This window comes from Furipterus horrens, unplaced genomic scaffold, assembly GCF_987537825.1.
Source record: "Furipterus horrens unplaced genomic scaffold, mFurHor1.1.pri manual_scaffold_1, whole genome shotgun sequence".
In the NCBI taxonomy this organism is placed as follows: domain Eukaryota; kingdom Metazoa; phylum Chordata; class Mammalia; order Chiroptera; family Furipteridae; genus Furipterus; species Furipterus horrens.
The window spans coordinates 52,993,841-53,014,370 of record NW_028327171.1 but is presented as its reverse complement, the minus strand read 5'-3'; the positions used below and the strand labels follow the sequence as shown (position 1 = coordinate 53,014,370).

The following is a 20,530-nucleotide window of genomic DNA, read 5'->3' as shown; positions in this document are numbered from 1 at the left end:
AGCGTTGACCTGTGAACCAAGTGTTGCTGGTTCAAGTCCCAGTCAGGGCACACAACTAAGTTGCATGTCAGGTCCCCAGTTGGGGGTGCGAGTGAGAGGCAACCACATAGTGATATTTCTCTCCCTCTCTTTCTCCTTGCCCTCTCTGTATAAATAAACAAACAAATAAATAAATTACTTTAAAAAAACATCACAATATAGATAATTTTAAAAGTATATACAATACAAAGGCTTTGTAAGCAGGTGAATATGTGCAAAGTCACAGACTCAGGAGAGCACTAGAGTGTGGTTTTGATCAGAGCAGAAGATTAGTAATGGGAGAGGTTGTTTATAGACCTTGAATGTTTGGCTAAGAAATTTTTACATACTCTATAGGCAGTGGGGAGCCATTGCAGGTTTTTATTTTTTGTTGTTGCTTTTTCTTTTCTTATTTTTATCTTTTTACTTTTTATTTTTTTTTTACTGTTTTTACCTTTATCGGTGGCTTTAAGTGCGTTCAAATTGTAATGAAACCATTCATCACCACCCATCTCCAGAACTTTATTCTCCCTCCCAAACATAAAATCTGTACCCATTAAATAGTACATCGAAGGTTTTTTATTGCAGAGAATTAATGAGATCATAGCTGTATTATGTAATTGTTGGACTATCAAGAACAGACTGTCCTTGGACTATTGGATGTACCTTAGACTACCAAGAACAAAAGATTAACATGGCTCTTTCCCCCATTTCAGTATTTTTTTGTGATCAAACTGCCATCATAAGGAAAGATGCTTTGTTTATGAGATGATATCGTCTTTGGACTCAGAAGAAGAAGGGGGATGGGAGAGATAGATAATTATGACAAGATTTTGAATATAAAATAAATAATAATTATGAGTAATTATCATTACTATTAGCTCTTACTCTATGCCAGACATTAATTTAAGCTCCTTATCTGTATTATCTCATTTAATCTTCACAACAACCATATATGATTATAACCATGTTAAGGTAAGTGCTCTTACATTTGGAGAAATTCAATAATTTGCCCAGATCACACAGCTGGTGTTTTCACCCAGATAAACTCTTCAACATTATACTGAACAGAGAGAAATACCAAGCACCTTTTAACAAAATATTTATCAAATAACAAACCACTTCTTTAGAACAATAAAAAATTCTACTCCCATTACTTGTTTTTGATGACAGATTTTTCACTTCTGCTATAAAAACTGGGACTCACCCATATGATAGCTCTTAGAGGTTCACCAAGAACTTTCCCATTTATTTACTCTGCCCTTAAAACCTCAAAACAAGTCCCTGAAATACGTAAGGCAGATATGGTGGTTTTCTTCCTTTTATTGCTGAGAACACTAAAATACAAAGAGATTAAGTACTCGCTTGTCATATAACTGGTATGAACTCATCAACGCTTCCCCCAAGAGTCTAGATACCCACCTTACTGTGTTCTTGCTTGATGTGCTGATCTCAATAAAATTTTGTGGTGTATATTTTTCTATTAAAGTGTACCTTATTAGTCTTTACAATGGGGAGCTCAATCTTCAGAATAAACTGAGTGCTTGTTTCTGTTTAGACAGGCACCTTAACAAGGGAGGGTTTGGATCTCTGGGGAGCCGTGCCCTGTGAGAAGAATGGGTGAGTACTGTCGACCTAAAATAATCTAAACCTGTAGATAATTTTTACAAGAGTTTATTTGAGCCAAAATTGATGACACTTGCTCAGAATCAAAATCTCAAATGCTCTGGAGGGCGACGGTTTTGCAGTTTCTTTTATGCACGTGAAATTAAGGAGAGAGCATAGGAAGACTACATGAAGGTGGGTGAAAGCAAGGCAGGGATTGGATGACAGGATAGTTCACATGATTTTGTGTTGTCTTGAGGGTGGTTACTTCAAAAGCATATTTCAAAGGTACATTAACCTAGATGCACAAAAACAATGGGCAGGCCTTGCTTAAGGCAAAGATAAACCTTTGACTAAAGAAGTTACATGCCTGGGGCGTGACTATCCACCATGACCTGCCCAATTAAGAATTTATGATCAGATCACCTGTGAGGTTACTGTTCATAGAATCCTGTTATCATCCATTGTACCTTGGACTAAATGCACTGTACTTTCCCTTTTCCCAGAATTCTGTATTTTCTCATGAAAACTAATAATAGAAACACTTTAGCTTTGGCTTTGGTGAGCAGTGTTTGCCAGTGTCGTTTCATGTAATTTCACCTCTTAAATAGTTTCACTAATGCTTTGCGCTAAAGCATATGTTTGTACCCATCCTAGGCCCTGCCACATGCCACACACAAACCCAGGAGATGAAGGAGAAGTTTTGACACTGCATTCAAGTCCTGGTTAACATATAATTAGCAGTCAGCACATTAGTCAGGGGCCTGAAGGTGGCTCAACGCACCTAACTTGGACAATACCAGGATACTGTCCCTCAGGGAAGTCACATTTCTTGAACAAACTGAAGCCTTTACGTGTGCTAGGAGGAAGGACACCTTACTCACTTGCCTACACTGAATTTCAGTAAGAGGAACACCTGTGGAGTTGGAGCTAGTGTCCCCATTTTCCTTGGTATTCTAGTTCTGAGAATTTGACCTTTTGGCTGCCACTGGGCTCCTCAGTTTTGGCAGCTTTCAGCTCCAAGTGGTGAGGATTTGCACCCTCTTGTGGCCACACCTGGGTTTACTTCTCTGCATGCTTTTCTCTCTACTACAACCTCCAGTGTGTTCTGAACAGGAAACATTTGACATTTACTTTACTTTTTTTTAATGAAGCTATTTCTCAATTACAAACTAAACCACAAAACATTTTATTCATAAACGGTCCATAGCAGTTCTTCTGCATTATGCAGATCGTATACAATTTATCCATAAAATATTTTAATTACAGGTGTCTAATACATTTTCATATTACAACATGAATATAAAATATTTATAAACAAGTCTATTTCCTGGGTTAAAGAAATTAATCTTGGTACTTCTAACCACATTAGCCTTTTATAAGTATAAACTCTCTAAAGTTATTTTCATTTTCCCTTGAAGATAGATTTAGATATATACCTGGCTTCCTTGTTTGTTAATATTTTTCTGTTTCAGCTTCTACAAAACGTGTATGTATTTATTAAAATATGTGAGCATTTGAGAGCAGTATGTTTCTTATTTATATTTGTGCCTCTAATGCTGTAGCACTATAGCTGGCACACATAGATGCACATTAAATGTCTGTTCATTCTAAATTAACTAAGTGTGTTCCATCTTTTGAATGCTATTCTACTTAGTGAATTGACATCAAACATATTTATCAAACTTTTTATTCTAAGTGTTACTTGCCAAATCTAAGTAAAAATAATTGATATGATATTTAGGCCCATTACTCTTTATTCTTGCCTTCCTTCGAAATGGTGAAACTTGGATTCAAATGACAGAGAAAGCAGATTCAATTATAGGTAAGAGGTTAGCACCAGACTTATAGGCTATTAAATATCTTCTTATAAAAAGTGAGCTCCAGTAATTATCTTTTCTAAAAAGAGTTTTGCTCAGTGTGTCAGTTACTTAAAGAAACATTGGAACCCTACCTGGGCTGCCTGAGCTTGATAAATCACGAGTATTCAAATAAAAATGCAAGGACAGGATTACAGAGAGTTTTATTTCTTTGTTGTGTAAACCAGTCACCTAATCTCAGGAATTCAGAATTACACATGCAGAGTTACATACTGAGAACTGTGTGTGCCATCTTAAAAATAAGATTCATTTCTTTCTGTTCTGTGGTTGCTCTTCGGTATGAGCTTAAGCTTTTGTGTTAATCACATGGCTGGTAATGTCTTCCTTTTACTTGTTTACTAAAATACCAGGGACCTGTTATAAACCACTAAAGCAAACTCAATCCTTTCATATATAATGATAGATATGATCAACCAAGTCAGTAATCAGCTGAGAGGTTTTGAACTCTTAGAGAAGCTTGAATGAGGGAGCCAAGAAGAAATGAGGCTGAATTATGAGTTAACACTGTAATGTGGATGCTTTCAAGAACAAAAGGCTGAACAGCCTAAGGCAGTATTTAAATAAATGCAGTGTCCATAGCATGAGAAATAGTAGTCTGGTCCCAAGATCACATTTAAAGGCAAACTACAACAAATAAAAACTTTTTCAAGAAAGTAACTAGAAAGGAGCAGCTAGGGGTTCCTGTGTGACCCCAGAGAAAGGGAGGATAAGAGACAGTACAAGTGAGCTGGTCCATGAAAGCTGACATGTGGAGGAGGGAGAATAAGTAAATTCTGACTAGCTCCAAGAAGCACATGTAGCCTCAATGTAGGAAACCTTTTCTGCCCTCAGAAGTTCTCCTGGGATGAGATCCTCTGAACCATCTTCCTGTGCTAAACATTTAAGAGGGGACTGACAACAATGTTGAAGAAGACAGTCCTCTACTGGGCCAGAGGCTGAACTCGATGACGTCAACCCTGTATTGGTGTGAAAGCACATTGCATGTGGCATTTGAGTTGTATGTCCGTTGGATTTAGATGAAGCCACTTTCTCTAGGAAGTGATGGTAATGATTGTTGCAATATGGACACTACAAGGTGGATGCCAGCGTGGAAGAGGAGAATGCAGTGTCCCTTTAAAAATTGTTTTTTAAGATTTATGTCTTTACTATTCTGGTCTTCCAGATTTCCAGTACTAACTCATTCATTTATTCACTCATACATTTGTTGACTATGTCATGTTGGCTAAATGTCAGATATGTTGGAGAGATACAGAAGGCACAGCCCTGCCCTGAAGGGTTAATGAGAGAGGTAACATGTGTACAGTCATAGCGTGAGTCAGGCAGTTGTGTCTCAACAGCATTGGGAATGACGTAGTCGAGTAGTTGAAGTGGGAGTAGATGAGCTTAGAATTCTAGTTCCTTCCGTACTTCTGGAATTAAATCTGTGTCAGAGAAAGAGTAAGGAAAAGAGGGAAAGGAGAGCTTGAAAGAACCTCAAAGATCTTTCTCATACTCACTGAACTCACATGAGGATGATGGCTGAATGAAGCACTATTTATCTGGGGGGACCGGAAAGTGGGTATGTAATGTAACAAAGCATATTAAATTACTTTTTAAAAAATTACTTCCAGAAGCTCCATTTTGGCATGGGGCAATAGTACTGAAGCCCTTTCCTGTTTGTCCTTTAGTTTCCAGGAAGTCCACAGCTTTGCCTCGGGCAGGGTGTTGCCATGGGGTCCACTGTGTGCAGCCATGGCCAGCTGCCACTCCCTCGTTCTTCTCGATGAGACCATCCAGGGAGACCCTCTGGACCTCAAGATGTTTGAAGCCACCACCTGGGTAAGGCCCTGGTCTGCCGAGAATCTAAGAAGCTTTCCTGATGCCTAAGCACCACAGGTTTTACCACTGATACTCAGTACTTATAAAATGCGAGGGCTCCAGTACAGATGAGTACATAAAGTAGTGAGAGACATGGTTTCCTACTCTGGACATTGTATCTCTATGACAGGGTTATTGTGAGTAAATGGAATGATGCCCTTAACAAATTCCTGGCACATATTATAGGCTCAATCGTATTAATGTAAATATCTATATATCTATATATATATATTTTTTTCTTTCAAATTTTCAGATTGTAGTATGAGCAATGTCTGGTTTCAAAGTTTTCTAGAACATGGGAATTAGAAAACATCACTGTCCCCTCTGCTTAGGATAACTCATTTTTACCAGGAGTTTTATTCCTATAAACATTGTATTGACTTTGTTTCTAAGAATGGAAACAACAGAAAGGAAAGCATGAGAGCTTTCATTGAGACTTCAAAATGGATTTAAAAGCAAGTGGTGCTGTTCAGGAAGAGGAATGTGGCTCTCCTGATTCTAGTTTTGTCTCTGCTCTAACTGATCGTTTGATCCTGGGAAGCCAGCTTTCTCATTGGGGTTTGACTCCCTCCCATGACCTTAAAATGAAGGGGTTGGAGTAGACGCACAGTGTTCACTAAGATGAAACAAAAAAGCTAGAATCTTTTCTTAAAAGGAAACCTTATTCAGAAGCACCTCATAAAAAGCAAACAGTTGGAGTTGACCTTTTTGAGATGGGGAATAAAGGTCAAGCTTAGGGAACACACATCCCCACCTATTCAGTCACAAGCCCAGTTCTATCCCCAGCAGCCGGGTGAAGCTCTGGGCCCCTGTGATACATGTGTGAGTCTCTCTGAAGGAGTCAGTCCCTAGGTCCCTTCTGACTCTAGTAGGACATGTTCTGCAGCAGTTCGATATGACTTTACCAACCTTTAATTCTTCCTGGGTTACTGTTTCTATAGCTTTAAGTAGGGATTATAATTTCCTCTCTGAGCTTTTTTCCAGCAACTCAATGATATGATTACAAAGCATTTTGGCATCTTTTGGTAAAAAGTCCCTTTGACTATAATTTAGGGTCATCACTGCAACAATCACTGAGTGTTTCCTGAACATGAACCGTGTATATCACTGTCCCTGCTGTGCCTCACCTTGAGGACCAACAGTCCAAATTAGACAGAGAGGGAAGAGCAAGAATAGCTGTGAACTCCAGGGAAAGAAACGCAGTCAGATGCTTGCCTCACACACAGTAAGTCTGGATAGTCATGCTCACTATTTTCAAGTCAGGCTCTTCAGAAGTAGAGACTAAGCCCTTTCCACAGCACACTCCAAGAGAGAAAGCAGGGTAAATCGCATGAATAATTCAGAAGCGTCTGCCCTTCAAGTTCCACAGTGTTTTCAATGCATTATTTTTTTTTCTGTGGTGAAACAAGACTGGCTCACCTCCATCTATCCGAGGGAGGAGAACTGAGAACACATTGATGTGGCTTGAGGATTTTCTCAAGGGGAGGGATTGAGCACAGTATCAGTGGATGAACAAGAAAAAATCTCAACAATGAAAATATTCCATTTGTGAAACAGGAAATGGCTATTGCTGGGGACAATTTTCACATCAAGGGAGTGCAGGCACATGCCATGCTCGTTAAGCCCTGCAAAACAGCCAGCCAGGTAAGCCTTGTTGATTACCCACCCTGCAACACCCAGCCTCAAGGGGACAGTCCCTCAAGGGGACAGTCTGTGAAAGGTCGCAGATTGTCTTCTTTGAATTCCACATGAAAAAATTAATAAGATTTTATCTCCCTTATTTGCTAAAAAAAAAAAAAAAAAAAAAAAAAAAGGATTGAGGGAGGACTAGTTAATTCCCTGTAGGCAGAAGCTATGTTGGTGAGTCCCTCTGTGTCCCCCATCCCTCACCCAGGTCCCAGTGGAAGGACTTGCAATCCTGCATCAGTTCCCATTCTCATCAGCACTGCAGAGGATGACTGTCGTTGTCCAAGAGATGGGGGGTGACCTGCTGGCGTTCATGAAAGGTGCACCAGAGAAGGTGGCCAGCTTTTGCCAACCTGAAACAGGTAAGTGAATAGACTTGTATTACAGCTGGCTAATTTGTGTTTCAAGCCTAAATATATCCCCTTAGCAATTGACCTATGAATCCAATTGCCTGTTGATCATTGCCAATAGGATGACTCATTTACATCCCAAACTCAACACTAAAATCAAGATTTCTCACTTCCTATATTTCCCATCTTGGTGAATGATACTACTATTTGCTCCCTTCCTGGAATTTAAGGTTCTTCCTAGAGTTGTCCCTCTTCCTCAGTGTCTTTGTCTTGGCAATTGTTAATCTATGACCCTGTCACTCCATCAGCTCAGGTCCTCATCATCCCTCTATTGGATCACTTTAATAGTTAGTGAATTGAGCCCTTGCCCCCAGGTACCCTACCCTGATCTACCCTTTATTCTCTCATTAGACTGGTTTTCCCATCACGTAATATAACTATGTTGTCACTTTCCACTTTTTTCTTTAGGTTGCTTCCCATAGACTCCAGGAAAATCTCAAACTCTTTTAAGATCTTAAGGCCTTCATGATATGACCCCTTTTAACTTCCCAAATACGCCTCACCACTCCTATCCTCCCATTCTGTGTTTCCCTGAGCTGAATTACCACTGAAGGTCTGGCCACATGGTGCTTTTTCAGCCAAAAGGCCCTTTCCCTCCATCCCAGCCTGGTGTATTCGTCCCTAAGTGTTTCCATAGCATAGCACACTGCAATAGCTAGATTGGGATCCTGACAGTGGGGCCTGATGTTTAATCTTTGCAGAGTCAATGTCTGGCGTATAATAGACTGTCAATAAATGTTTGCTGGTTAAACTGGAGAAAAAAGAAAAAGAATTATACACTTACCCCTCCTCTTTCTTTTTTTAATGCTTCCTTCTCATTTCAGCTTCACTCAATCCCAAGAGGTCAACCCTGACAATGTAGTTGTATTTAGGGTGGATTCCCACTGACTTGTGTACCTTTTTATAAGGGTGGTTCTTTTTCTTTTTTTTTCTCCACCAGTGCCAACTGAGTAAATATTGCCTACTAATCTTGTGTTATTTTCTGAATAGTACCAACTAGCTTTGTCAGTGAACTTCAGATTTACACAACACAGGGCTTCCGGGTCATAGCACTGGCCTACAAAAAGCTGGAAATGGACCACCTCACCTCTGCCTTGATGAGGTAAGTGGGGAAGACTTTCATAAAGCGGGATTATTCAGTGGAAGATGCACCCATCTGGCCAATGGACTCAGCAACATAGGTTGCTGGATTCATGTGTATGAAATGTCTCTGAACGTAGTAAACACAGATATAATCATCCCTACTCCGCCTAAGTTACAAAGGTGTTGTGAACACAGACTGGGAGAATTTACCGAGAAATAGCTGTATACACTCTAAAATATGATGTGGCTGTACACCTTTGTGAAAACAGATATATGTATATGAGCAATGTTTCATAGCATAAAATTGTGGTCATTACCCCATTTTGAAACAGATACAAGTAGCTAATTTTTAAAATTATAGTTGGTGAATGAGTTGAAAGTTAGAAAACATAACATTTTTCTGAAAAAAATTGTTGATAAGAAATGCACAACTTAATGAAAAAAAATAGTTTGGACTTACATAAACTAAGAAATATTTGTAGAAAACACAAGAAAAGCTTCAGAGTGGCCATTGTAGAGAAATTTTGATATGATTAGATTAAAATATGGATACTCCAAAGCTAAAATGAGCTATTAGTTCAATTCTATTTGTTGTTTTATTTTCCACTGTTTTCAGTGCCAGCCATGATTGGTATCATGGCTGTGGAGATAATCAAGGCTTATTTTGTTATTTAGGATCTTAAATTTGGGAGGTCTAACATATTTGTGTTCAACCCTGTCAGACTCAATAACAGTCTCTTATTTTGTATCACTTCCTTTTATATGCTAAAATAAAATTCATATGTATATTATCTGCACATGTTTGTAGAAATAAATAGGATGCCATCCTATAGAGTAAAAATAAAAGCAAAAAATGCAATGTATTACAAAAGTAATAGCTTAATAAATGCTCAGCTGACTCCAGTAAAACAAAATGAAGCAATGCTTTGCTTGCACCTGTGTGTAGAATAGGGCTGCAACAGGCAGGAATACAGACTGATACAGGTGTTATACACTGAAGTCTCAACTAGCCCTGGTAGCCTTGCTGTCAGTGAGGTCACTGTGAAATGGTTTAAAGCTCTTGGTAAAACTCTGAATAAAACAGTACAATCTCCTTTCAATTTACACAATAGTTTGTGCTTATATGTAAAACAGAGCTAGGGGAAGTATAAACAACTTTATCTTTGTTTAACATTATATAGTTGTATTACATATACTATGATATCGTATATTATGTAGTATAATATAAAGTTATACCGGCTTAGGAGAGTGTAAACAATCTTTTAGTGTCCATGAATGCCCTGTAAAATATTCAAAGGGCATGTGGAATGTAAGGTAATTCTTCAACGTACATTAGTCATTGCAGAAAATCTTGCATAGAGGTCGAAAAAGTTTCCAAAACATCCTCTAGAGAATCGCAGATATGTCCCAACCCTGTCACTTTGGGAATGGGCAGAGGGGCATAGAGGCACAAGTGGGTCATCTAAAGTCATTGAGTATTAGATTCTTGAGTACATTGGACCACTCTCCTGGGACCAGTTAATGTGACCCTTAAAAAGTTCACTTTGGCTATTGTGACTCTGGGTATTTGTTGTAATTTAATCAATTCAAGTCACTCAAGTCACTGGTCAGAGAGCTGACAGTGGACTTTGAGATTGGATCTCACATTTTCAAGAAGAGGAAACTTGCTTTGAGGCAAGAAGTTCTGGTTGTGCCCAGTTTCTGCCACTCTGGTGTAGGGGTCAGCAGTGTTCTGGGAGCACCATGCCCCTGACTGATATGAGTCACATGTAGCCAGCGAGGCAAGGTGGCTTTTCTGGTTGTTGCTTTCGTCTGTATTCCAGCCAGATGTAGGCAATGCTGGGGCCTTGCTCTTGTGTCTGTTAAAAGTGTCCGAGTCTTGGATAAATGAATCTTGGAAGACTTTGAGCCCCCAACCCAAAATGTACTCTCCTGTACTTGGTCCTGTGGAATGTCTTTGAAATGTCCTTGTGGTGGATGGGGGACTCAGAGACCCCATTTGCTGCAGAAACAGTCATATTTGATGTAGAAGACAATATTAGCAGCTGAGAGAGAGAGAGAGAGAGAGAGAGGAGAGAGGTTGGACTTTAAATAGAGTTTTTGAGGGTATGGCCTCATGTTCCAGGCACTAAAATGGTACTGATTATAGGTTTGTTTCTAGAAAACAGGCATTTTATATTTTTCTTGTGTCTCACTTATTTTCCATGATGTTTTGTACCAGAGGTAGAATTCTTCTCTGGTAGTTGCCAGCAGGTGACATAATGAAAATCAGCACAGCAGATGGAAGAGACCTATGCCGCCATTTAGTTTATTTTCTATAAAGGTTAAACTAAGCCTTTTGCTTAAGAGGTACTCTTTCTTCCTCTTGATTCAGTCAGAGTAAATATCTCAGTATCCCCTTCCTGTCTGGATTGTTCCTGGCACATATTCAATGTTCTGGGAGTGGTGCTTGAAGGAGTGAGTTGGTATCATTCTGACAGGAAGAGATTTGTCTCTGTGGTTGTTCTGCTTCCTTTAAAAAGGACAATGGTGTGATATTTCTGCTCAATCATTCAGGGACAAGATAGAATCAGACTTGATATTTCTGGGATTTCTGATCTTGGAGAATCGACTGAAGGAAGAGACAAAACCTGTCCTGGAGGAGCTCCTCTCAGCCCGGATAAGGACAGTAATGATCACAGGTATAAAAAAAGTAGAAAACAGTAAGATTTGATGTGGAAATATACAGTTATTCATTTATCAAACATTGTTGACCACCTACTATGGACCAGGCACCATTCTAGGTGTTGGAGATGGGCAACAAAAGGGCAAAATTATTATTCTCACTGAGCTTCCATTCAGGTGGGACAAGATCAATCAATAAATCTATCAACAATTAAATAATCAAATAAACAGCTAGTATTGAGTGTTATGAGGTACATAAAACAAAACAGGGTGATGTAGCAAAGTGTCTGACTGGCTATTGTAGATGAGGTGTTTTCTCTGAAAGAGAACATTTGAGATATCACCTAAATGAGAAGATAAAAATCATGCAAAATGATGATTTTATTGTTAAATGTTAGGAGAAGAAGAATACTTACTCAGCGTGGTCTGTAAACTGCCCATCCGTAATGAGATCCACAATTCTAGAGATTTTAAAAAAAGTGCTTTCCCCTCTATTTCTACTTTTAAGCCCCAAATCACACAAATAGCGGAGTGATGGGAAAGGATCATCATGCAAGAGAAATGTGTGAAATTTCCTAATGAATGCTTCTAAACGGAGAATAAATAGTTTCCTAATGCTTTCATATTTTTTGAGTGTGTCTTCCATCTCACACTCCATTAATTGTGCTACCATGATAGAATATTTCTTCACCCCACATCCCCTGAATCCAATTCTACTATTGGAAACTCAAGAACACTTCTTACCCTTCTGTACTTCTCCATCCCCTATTCCAACCTCTACAATCTTAGAGACATTTGGATCACTTTTACTCTCTCCCTTTCCAGTCCCTCAATCCAACTTTTAGGTATTGCTGAGTTAATTTATGACTTACTAAAATTTCCATTGCATTATGAAGCCTCTGTTTCAAAAATCTTTATTTAGCACTATATTACACATTGTTATCATCTATCCTTAATCATTAGATTTATGTAGAAATAAGAGTTGATCACCCTCTCTCTACTCCTTCCCTCATATTAAATTTCTGTTCTGTTTTATTTCTTGCTTGGTTATCATTTTTTTCTCAGAAATTGTCCTTGGACAGGATAGAAGGTTGATATACTCTCTGATTTCTTACATAGCCTGGAATATCTTTCTTTGCTCTGACAGTTGAATGAGTATAGAATTTTTTGGTTACTTCCTTCTTTTCTTAATAATCTGTAGGTGTCTTTCCTTTGACCTCTGGTTTTTGGTATTGCATATTACAAGTTTAACGCCAGTACACTGTAGGTAACTTGTTTTTTTCTGCATATAATCATTTTCTTTAAACTTTGAAGTTTAAAAATATTACCAGAATATGCTTATAAGTTTGTCACCTTTCATTAATTTGGTCTGGAACACAGTGAGCACTTTTAATCTGCCTTCTGACTCTTCTCAGGAAAATTTCTTCTATTGTTCAAACACTTCTTCTATTGTTCATTTAATCATTGCCTTTGACTCTCTCTTTCCTTTCTCCCTTCAGGAGTTTCTATGATTCATATGACAGGCCTCCTGGATCTATCCTCTCAGTTTTTTACCTTTTTTCTAGTGACCATCATATTTTTATAATTTTGCTTTGTGATTTAAGATTATTTTTCAGCCAATTTTTTTAAACCATAAACTCAGGTCTCACAAATGACTATTATCTTCTCCAAAAGCCTTTTTTTTTCAATGTATGTGTCTCTCACAGCTACTTTGCTCAGTGTGTGCTCTGGTTGTTCAGTCTGATCTTTTCTTTTTTTTCTCCTGGGGTTTCTTGAATAGGTTGTTACATGTCTTTGTCAGAGGAGTGAGGCTCAGTCAGACCTGGGCTGCATCAGAAAAGCAGAGTTTCCTGATGGTGGTTGATGCAAAATGGACCTGTATTGCAAAGCACACCAGCTGCTGGTGTCCTGCTGAGGCAGACTGGGGGGGAAACCTCTTTGCTCTCAGCACTCCCTATGTTCTTCCAAACTCGGGGTGTAGCAGCTGCCGGCCACCAGTTAGCTCTTCTGAGGATCCTCAAAAGGATTTTGGTTGAAACCTTAAAAAAGCTATGCTAAGGATAACCAGCCAGATCTTATATTATTTATTTTTTGGTTCTAGGAATTGCAACACCCACACCTACCCTTTTCAAAAAGCCTTACAGCCATGAATTACCCTGGCTGGTTTGGCTCAGTGGATTGAGCGTCGGCCTGCGAGCTAAGTGTCGCTGGTTCGATCTTCCAGTCAGGGCACATCAGAGAAGGAAAACTCTGACTCCAAAAATCCTCTGCTGCCTTGCGGCATACCTCTTCAGGGGAAAGGTTAAGGGAGTAAACCCCGACAGAAAATCCGGAGCCGGAGTCCCTAAGGCGGTTTGACGTTGTAGTCAACACCGGCAACTCCTGCGGCGCACCTGAAGCCAAGCTGTATTGACTCCGTCTTTCCCTTGGACCCTTCAGCTGCGAAGAGAGGGGGGGTCTGCTGCATGGGCAACAGCAGACCCTCCATATCACCCTGCCCAGGCTCTGTAGCTTCAGCTTCACTGGAGAGGACACTCCAGCGTCATCGCAAGATGTCGATTCAACACGGGAGGAGACAGATACCGTGTCACTCCCGAGTCGGACTGCACAGCCATTCTCGGCGGTGCAGATAGACTCTTAAGAAGCTACACCATCGTCTCTCGAGACGGACGGCTGCCGAACGAACGAACGAACAGCCATGAATGTTTTTTTACCTTCTCTTCTTTATGTAATAGTTGTCATGTGTATAATAGACAATGAAAACCCCATTGGGAAATGTTAGAGTTTTTACTTTCAACAGTCAAGAGTTAAAGAACATAAGTGAAGAAGAATAGACTTTTATATTTATCCAAATTTTTATTATTGCTGTTGCTATGTTTTCATTCCTTATGTTTTAAGTTTCCCTCTGGTCTCATTTGCTTTTAGCCTAAAGAACTTTTAGCATTTCTTTTTGAGCATGTCCTCTGGCAAAAAAAAAAAAAAAAAAAAAAAAAAAAATTATCTTTGTTTCCCTTCATCTAAGAATGTCTTTATTTTTACTTTATTCCTGAAAGATATGTTCATAGACATCTGAGTTAACATGATTTTTTTCATTCTGTATTTTAAAGATGTTGTTCTATTGCCATTTTCTTGCCTTCATGGTTTTTAGTCAGAAATCTGTGATAATTTTAATTTGAATAATTATTCCCTTATGTGTAATGTATTCTTTTTTTCTAGCTGCTTCTAAGATATTTTTATCTTTAGATTTTAGCAGCTTATGAATCTAGATGTGGTTCTCACTGAGTTGTTAGGGGTCATTGAGCTTCTTAAATCTGTAAATTTAAATTTTAAACATATTTTCTGCTCTTATTTTTTAAAAACCAGTCTTTCTGGTCCAGTCTCTTTCTCCTCTTTTTTATTACTCTAATGACATAAATGTGAGTCTTTTTATTTTTTTCCTGGTCTCTTTTCTTTTAAGATTTTTCTCTCTGTTCTTCAGATTGTATAATTTCTATTGCTCTATCTTAAAATTCATGGACTCTTTCCTCTCACTCCATTCTGTCATTGAGTGCATCTAGTGAATTTTTGCAATTTCAGCTCTCATATTGGTCAGTTCTAAAGTAGCCACTTAATTCTTTTTTATAGAGTTATTTTTTTTCTGTTAAGGATAGCTTTTTTGTTATTTATTTCAAGAGCACTATTAACCTTTACCATGTGGAAGAGGCTTACAGTAGCTCCTTTAAAATCATTGTGTAATAATTACAACATCTGGGTTATTTGAGAGCATGCAATTATTGATTACCTTTTCTTGAGAACTGGCCAGACCTTTAAGGTTACTTTTTGTATGCTAAATATCCTAAATATTTTAAATATGATGTTTTGAGACTTTGGATCCTATTAAAATTATTTGGAGAATGTTCAGTTTTGTTTGTTTGTTTTTTAGCAACAAAAACTCAAGGGTGTAGGAGGTGATTAAAATCCCCATTCAATCCTTAAAGCCTTCGCTATACTTCTTCGGGTTTGTTCTGCACACGCACAGCTGAGTTGGGCCCCAGACTTAACGCAGATTTAGGCTCTTTGTCTAGGTCTTTCCTTCCCAGGATTGCCCTTGTAACTCTTCAGTCCTTAGGTGCCCCTTTTCCTAGTTCCTCTGGCCAGAAAGGCTAGTTTCTCAGAGGTTTGCTATCTGCACTGCTGTAGGATCAAATATGTGAGAGGAAAGACAAAGAGAGAGAAAAAAACAAAAAAAACCTCGAGAATCTTAGCACCTTGTAGAAAGTTTCTCCACATTCGACTCTCTTCCACATTCTGCCTGCTTATGTTTACTTTTCAAAGTCCTTGGTTAGTTGATTTTTGTATTTTTGTTTAGTTTTCTGTTGTTGTCAGTGGGAGAGATAGATTATAGTGGGCTGACTCTATTTTGCTGCAAGTGGAACCACCAGATCCTATAGGAAACCTGAGATCCTTGTTAAATGTTTACCAAGCTGTTAACAAATCACAGAAATAGATTTGAAATTTGCCCTTTTATTTTTCCTTTCCACTCTGACAAAAATATACTGGTAGGTCCTGACGTAACCAGATGAAAAGCAGCAAGAACCAGAAAAGGGATCGTGGAATCAAGGAAAGTCAGGGCTGAGGGAGACCTTAAATGTTACTCTCTTCACACCTAACATAAGGTCTTACCTCCTTATCCTACTTTTCCAGGCCCTCTATGGATTTGTTCTATCTCTTCAACCTCATGTTAGGATATTCTTCTTGTTTTCTAGGTGACAATCTTCAGACTGCAATAACAGTGGCCAGAAAGTCTGGAATGGTTTCTGAAGGTCAGAAAGTCATTCTCATTGAAGCGAATGAAAGTCCTGGGTCCTCATCAGCATCTATATCTTGGAAAATAGTAGAAGAGCAGAAACACATTGTATATGGGAGTGAGGTATACCTAAAAACAGACTTTCTGCCCCTTTATCTAACATTACCTAACTTGTTGCACAATGTTGGTGGCTGATGAGCTTTTACTGGCAGAGGTGCACAGGTGACCTAAGTTCAACAAACTTGTCCAAATGTTGAACACATATGCAGTTAAAGTACTGAATTATATCAGTTTCCTGTATCTTTCCAACTAAGCTTTAAGGTACAGTGCTTTCCTAGGCGCTGAAAATTATCCATTCTTTTAAACTTAAACTTTTTTGACTCTGTATGAGAAAGAATATAGTAAGGGGGGCTGATAATCTAATTTTCCATTTTTGCCCTAGGTTGTCAGCCACCCTGTTGAGTTCAAAGGGAATTTAGTCCTTAAGTGAGATACCACTGTGTGAACTGGAAAATCAGGTTGTCTTTTCAGGATGGGGAAAAAGATTTTATTCATTCATCTCCAGTCTTGTCAGTATCCCATCTCTATTGTGTCCTTGTGGAACAATATGAATTCTCTAAGACAACAAATTTTCAGTTTTCACTTTGGGGACAGACTTTGTTAAGCTGCAGTGCTTTCATATTTTGTGCTTGAGATGTGTGAGATGTGCTGTTCTCTGGGACTCACTGGGATCCAATCAGGATGAGAACAGGACACGAGTAAGTGTTACTCTCCTATTCACTAGAAGCTGGGGTGTGCAAAGACTGAGCTCTCAAAGGAAAGGTACTTCTCTGAGGAATCAAGACTAGAGTGTGATCTTTAAAGAGAGACCCTTGAACTGCCAATGTTGTCTTCTCTCAGCCATGCTGTGGTCCCGACCACTCTAGCAAGTCTGAAATAGCTGTGTCTTGCTTTGCAGGACAATTACATTAACATCAGGGAAGAAGTCTGTGATAACAGCAGAGAAGGAAGTTACCATTTTGCCCTAAGTGGGAAATCCTTTCAGGTCATAAGTCAACATTTCAGCAGCCTTCTGCCAAAGGTGAGTTCTTAGAGGGTACATATCTCTGGGTAAAGATGCTGACAATGTCATTTACAGAGCATGATCCTCAGAAATTTTGAACCTCTAAATTGGTAAGATATACCTATTGAACGTATCATAAAGGAAGTAGATTTCTTACAGAGGTTACTGTTGCCTCATTTCCTACTAGATTTAAAATCAATAAACTCAATTGGCCAATTTTCCATCATTTATAGGGTTAAAGTACTAGTGACTTCTCAAGTCATCAGGATTGCTTTGGGGTAGCTGTCACTAGATTGCCATGGTTAGGAGTCTCACAATGTAGTGAAAATCCAACAGTTATACAAGAAGACAGGCAAGGAATAGAGGAATTCCATTAGGTTTTTGCTAGAGGACCTGTGTACAGAAGAGGGGCAAACTTAAAAACTTTTCTGAAGAAGAATAAACCCATAGTGGGTGATTTATTTGTATTCAATTACTCACCATTGTAGTCACAGCTTAAGTAAAAAAGAATAAAGACTTTGAAGCCAAGTGAACACTAAGCTGAGTTTACTGCCAGGGAGCATGCAGATCTACCACAGAAGAATTTAGTCAGTAGAATAGAGCTCCGGTGGAGTGGCTGGGAGAGGTTGTTATGCCATCAAACCATCAATGTTCCATAGTCCAAATTAGGCTTGGGTTATCAGCTGAATCTTACAGTCGGACAAGCCCAGATGGTATTGTTAAGTCAAAGACCACAAATGGTTCCTTTACTATTTCACCAGTCAGCTATTTTTACACTACGCAGTTCTGGACAATTTTCTGAGAAGCAGTTGCTTCCTTTCCTTTTCCTGAGATCCTTACAATTTCTCATGCTCTACTGGCTGAAGGTTCCATTAAGCTCGCAATTTTTCAGAACTACATTCTCTGTGGCAGCTGAGCTAAGTTCTTATAGGCCATCATTTTCATCAAATATTTTTATGAAGTAGTCATCTTTACTTATTTGTTTCCCTTGTCACTTACCTGATAACTAATGTCCCAAAGCCTGTCTTAAAATCCAAAGGAAGACTTTTTGGAAAACAATTGTTTCTTCATTCTTGGATATCATTACCTTCCTTGTCAATTTTATGGGTGCTGTTGAGTATTTCATGTATGACAAGCTGACATGATAAAATATTGCTCTTTTGGATTCCTTACAGATACTGATGAATGGGACCATCTTTGCAAGAATGTCTCCTGGGCAGAAATCCAGTCTGGTGGAAGAATTTCAGAAACTGGAGTAGGTCCCTTACCCAGACAGGGGGCGTGAGGTGCATGGAGGCATAGCGGTCAGGGGAGAGGAAGAGGCACAGCAGTCACTGTGCGTGGCTTGGTTCTTAACCTGGCTGCACGTCAGTCACCTTGGGGGCTTTGAAAAAATAGCAGTTAGGGTTCAATTGCTCAAATGGGGCTTGGACATCAGTATTTCTTTGAAAGCTCCTTACGTAAGTCAATTTTGCATCCAGACTTGAGAAGCACTGATTATAACATAAGGGGCATGAAAGGAATGGTGAGGAACTAGCCTGGAAAGGTAATTTGAGCTTAGCTCCTGAAGTGACAATGACAACTTAGACTTCACTTTTACAAATTATTATCACAGTTTTGATATAGGGAGATTTATATGACAAGAAATTCACATAACTTTTGAAATATTAAAATAGTCTATGCCATAGCAGCCTCTTTATCCTCAATGAGAAAAATAATTTCTAACACAAAGCATCTCCATTGATAGAACAGGCAGTCCAAATAAAGTACTCTTCATCTGGGGCCCTTTATTATTATTCATATTTGTTCATGGAACCATGGCATCCTGGAGGCTTCCTCCACTGCTGGTGCTGGACCACATAGATATGACTCCCACTCCCACTCCCACTCCCTGCTCCTTCATCCTGCAACTTACTTGATTCAGTCACTAGGCAAGCTTCTCGATTCAGAAAGCCTTGTCTTCTCAACATGGTTGAAAACCTAGTAAACTGGTTGCTTCATACAGCAACGCATGAAAAGAAGTGCAGCAGATTCCGTAAATGCTGTCAGAGAGCTCTTACCTTAAAAGTAGGCTATTCCTACTCTTTGTCAACAACTTAGAACAGTCTTCACTCAGCCTCAAAAAGCCATCCCGGAGAAGGGATGTATTTTCTTTAACTTCTAGGCCTGGCACTGCTAGCCTGGCAGATTTCCTCTTGTGTTAGCAATACTATCAAGAGCATCAACAAGTAAGTCTTATTTATCATTTTAGAATTTATAAAGCAGTTTTCCATATGGCACCTCTCTGAACACTCACAGCACTTTGTAGGGGAAAAAAATGATAGTCCAAATAGTAAAACCATCATGCCAACAGTCTAGATATTCCAGTTTCAAATTCTGTGCCCTCTCCACTGTGCCATGCAGTCTTATCATATAGTTGTTAACATCCTGTTTTACAGCTGACAAAGCTGCTTCCTGAACAGTGAAGTGCAGGGTCTCCTGAAACTCCTGGAATCAGGAGTATGTCCTGGATTTCTTAATCCACTGTAGCAACTGCTGAGTCCAATTTTACTTTTTGGTCAAACCAGACTATTAAGGAAACTGCCTTAAAATAATAAGTTTGAACCCTATGGAATGAAACATATTTTATTTTTTAAAGTAGAGAAATTAGTTTTTCACTTTGCTTTGATCTTTTCTACAATTGACACGGCTCCCCTTCAGTTACTTTGTAGGTATGTGCGGTGATGGAGCCAATGACTGTGGGGTGAGTAGTTGCCAGTGTGTGGGATCATAGTCTCGTATGTGACTGTGCTTGCCCAGAGCCCTGTAGAGATAGTGCTCCCCATCTGAGGCATACACTTTCTCCAGTCCTCTTGATGGAGAAACTGCTGCTGAAGGTTTGGGAGAGTTTTGGCTAAAGCTACATAGTAACTCACTGGTTATTATAGATTAAACGGGGTAAAATTTGCACCTGAAGTCCCCACTTCTTTTACTGTGTGTCCCAGTGCCATCCCTTTCTTATGTAGCAGGCAGAACAAAATCTGGTCATCTCCTAGCTACTGCTAGAGCCCACAATCCACCTTGTGGACAGCTTCACTGGCCTTTTTCTTAGGAGAACTCGGGAGAGATGTGTGTGGGTGTGCACAGACAGTAAGCTGACTCTTTCCTTGCAGGCTTTGAAAATGGCTCACGTGGGCATCTCTTTGTCAGAGCAGGAAGCATCTGTGGCCTCACCTTTTACTTCTAAAACTCCCAACATTGAATGTGTACCTCATCTTATCAAGTAAGTAAGCACTTTCACCAGCGTTGTTTTAATCTTTTCTCACTTCTAGGTACAGATCTCATTCTTCTTTTTATGTTAGTTATTAGTTATTTATTTTAAAAATGTTAAATAAATATTCAGTTTTATTTTGCTTTAATTTCAGGTGGATAGCTTTGTGATTAGACAATCATATACTTTACAAAGTATTTCCCCTCATATTTCCAGTACCCAACTGGC

At 39.1% G+C, this 20,530-nt stretch overlaps 1 protein-coding gene across 1 annotated transcript in view; it reads left to right on the top strand.

The window, feature by feature from the left end:
- The window catches only part of ATP13A4 (ATPase 13A4), a 124,184-nt gene that overhangs the window by 80,405 nt on the left and 23,249 nt on the right, over positions 1-20,530 (top strand). The window contains exons 13-23 of the mRNA XM_090275416.1: positions 1,577-1,638; positions 5,171-5,321; positions 6,918-7,004; positions 7,255-7,408; positions 8,447-8,558; positions 11,096-11,220; positions 15,949-16,112; positions 16,948-17,070; positions 18,228-18,307; positions 19,753-19,795; positions 20,205-20,314. Coding sequence (XP_090131542.1) covers positions 1,577-1,638; positions 5,171-5,321; positions 6,918-7,004; positions 7,255-7,408; positions 8,447-8,558; positions 11,096-11,220; positions 15,949-16,112; positions 16,948-17,070; positions 18,228-18,307; positions 19,753-19,795; positions 20,205-20,314 — 1,211 coding nt within the window. The remainder of the gene's footprint in view (positions 1-1,576; positions 1,639-5,170; positions 5,322-6,917; positions 7,005-7,254; positions 7,409-8,446; positions 8,559-11,095; positions 11,221-15,948; positions 16,113-16,947; positions 17,071-18,227; positions 18,308-19,752; positions 19,796-20,204; positions 20,315-20,530) is intronic.